At 51.9% G+C, this 2630-nt stretch overlaps 1 protein-coding gene across 1 annotated transcript; it reads left to right on the top strand.

The window, feature by feature from the left end:
• Window positions 1-960: 960 nt before the first annotated feature.
• Window positions 961-1959, top strand: LOC117808838 (olfactory receptor 142-like). Its single transcript, XM_034678509.1, has one exon. It carries the CDS (start codon window positions 961-963, stop codon window positions 1957-1959), a length of 999 nt encoding a protein of 332 aa, XP_034534400.1.
• Window positions 1960-2630: the final 671 nt, after the last annotated feature.

The raw sequence follows: 2630 nt of genomic DNA, 5'->3' as shown, positions 1-2630 counted from the left end.
ATCCTGCTGTCTGTACATGGTCAGGTGAAAGTTCTGTGATGAGTTCAGGGTCCGTCCTGCTGTCTGTTCATGGTCAGGTGAATATGCTGTGATGAGTTCAGGGTCCGTCCTGCTGTCTGTTCATGGTCAGGTGAATATGCTGTGATGAGTTCAGGGTCCGTCCTGCTGTCTGTTCATGGTCAGGTGAAAGTTCTGTGATGAGTTCAGGGTCCGTCCTGCTGTCTGTTCATGGTCAGGTGAAAGTTCTGTGATGAGTTCAGGGTCCGTCCTGCTGTCTGTTCATGGTCAGGTGTAAGTTCTGTGATGAGTTCAGGGTCCGTCCTGCTGTCTGTTCATGGTCAGGTGAAAGTTCTGTGATGAGTTCAGGGTCCGTCCTGCTGTCTGTTCATGGTCAGGTGAATATGCTGTGATGAGTTCAGGGTCCGTCCTGCTGTCTGTTCATGGTCAGGTGAATATGCTGTGATGAGTTCAGGGTCCGTCCTGCTGTCTGTTCATGGTCAGGTGAAAGTTCTGTGATGAGTTCAGGGTCCGTCCTGCTGTCTGTTCATGGTCAGGTGAAAGTTCTGTGATGAGTTCAGGGTCCATCCTGCTGTCTGTTCATGGTCAGGTGAACGTTCTGTGATGAGTTCAGGGTCCGTCCTGCTGTCTGTTCATGGTCAGGTGAAAGTTCTGTGATGAGTTCAGGGTCCGTCCTGCTGTCTGTTCATGGTCAGGTGAATATGCTGTGATGAGTTCAGGGTCCGTCCTGCTGTCTGTTCATGGTCAGGTGAACGTTCTGTGATGAGTTCAGGGTCCGTCCTGCTGTCTGTTCATGGTCAGGTGAAAGTTCTGTGATGAGTTCAGGGTCCGTCCTGCTGTCTGTTCATGGTCAGGTGAAAGTTCTGTGATGAGTTCAGGGTCCGTCCTGCCTCCTGTGTGGGTCGTTCTGGTTCTGGGTTAGGTTGTCAGATGTGGATCAGGATGAACTCCTCTCAGGTTTCTTATTTCACCCTTGCTGCTTACTTTGACCCGGGTGTGTTTGGGTCCTTGTTCTTCGTGGTCATCCTGTCTTTATATGTCTTTATTCTCCTCTCTAACTCGTTCCTCCTGGTGGTGATCGGTCTGAACCGGAGCCTCCATGAACCCATGTACCTCTTCCTGTGCAGCCTGTTTGTGAACGAGCTGTACGGCAGCACGGCTCTGTTCCCTCTGCTCCTGGTCCAGGTCCTCTCTGAGGTCCACAGTATCCCCGCTCCGCTCTGCTTCCTGCAGGTTTTCTGCGTGCACTCGTACGGCGCCGTAGAGTATTTGAACCTGGCCGTCATGTCGTATGACCGGTACCTGTCTATCTGTCACCCTCTGCAGTATAACACCCGGATGACCTCGAGGCGGGTCGGCGTGCTGGTGGCGTTGACGTGGGTTTACCCGTGTGTGGCGATGGTCGTGTTGTTGTCTCTGAGCTCTCCTCTGAAGCTGTGTGGGAACACCATCCACAAAGTGTACTGTGACACACACTCGGTGGTGAAGCTGGCGTGTTCCGACACGGCTGGGATCAACCTCTACGGCCTCCTCGCCACCTTCAGCACCATCTTTGGATCTTTAGTCCTGATCCTCTACACGTACTCCAGGATCCTGTTAGTCTGCTTCTCTGGATCCAAGCAGACCCGGCAGAAAGCCTTCAGTACCTGCACCCCTCACCTGGCCTCCCTGTTGAACTTCACCTTCGGGGCGTGCTTCGAGATCTTACAGAGTCGCTTCGATATGACCAGAGTCCCAAACATCCTGAGGATCATCTTATCCTTGTACTTCCTGACGTGTCAGCCGCTCTTTAACCCCGTCATGTACGGACTCAAGCTCACCAAGATACGGGTGCTCTGTAAAACTCTGATCTCAGAGGCCTCCCAGACTGTGAGGTCCTCCAGCATCTGGTCTTACTTCTGTCCCAGGTCCAGAACCGGAGCTTCATCTGTGCAGGGATGAAGACCGGGACCTGCAGACTCAGTGGATGTGTCTCAGTTTGAGGCCTCAGGGTTGTGTTTTATCTGTTTAATATTAAAAGAACTGTCCGAGTGAACATGCAGGACACCACGTCATCGTGGTTCCTGTCTCCCTGCTGGTCTACAACAGTCCGGACCATGACCCTGAGGGGGGGCAGGACTTCCACAGAGGTGTAAAAACTCTTTTCTGATGATCGACTCCAGAAAGACAAAAGAGCCGGTCACATTCTTTTTATTGATCCTCACAGTGAGAACGACAGCTCAGTCCAGCTGGTCTGATAGTCAGATCCAGGATTCATCAGTCCAGCAGAGTCCGGGTCTAACAGACAGATGTGTTGTACCCTGAAGTATCTTCATTAGAAATGACATTTAATATGTAGAAGATTCAGAAGTTTCCAAAGACCACATACTGATCCCTCCACACACCGCCCTCAGAGTAACTGACCCTCTCCCCTCCCTCCCCCTGAGGCCGGGGGTTCTGGGTCCAGTATTTGTTTTGCACTTGGGGCAGGGGGGGGGGGGGGGGGACTCCTGCTGTGAACTTACTGTAAATATATGAGCGATATAAACAGGATGTCATATATTGGATTGCATATTGAGATCCTGGACGACAGCATCAGAGCTTCCTCCCACGTCTCTTCATCTAAAGGTGCG

Source organism: Notolabrus celidotus, unplaced genomic scaffold (genome assembly GCF_009762535.1).
Source record: "Notolabrus celidotus isolate fNotCel1 unplaced genomic scaffold, fNotCel1.pri scaffold_160_arrow_ctg1, whole genome shotgun sequence".
In the NCBI taxonomy this organism is placed as follows: Eukaryota; Metazoa; Chordata; class Actinopteri; order Labriformes; family Labridae; genus Notolabrus; species Notolabrus celidotus.
The sequence above is the reverse complement of the archived record's forward strand: the minus strand, read 5'-3'. Positions and strand labels throughout refer to the sequence as shown.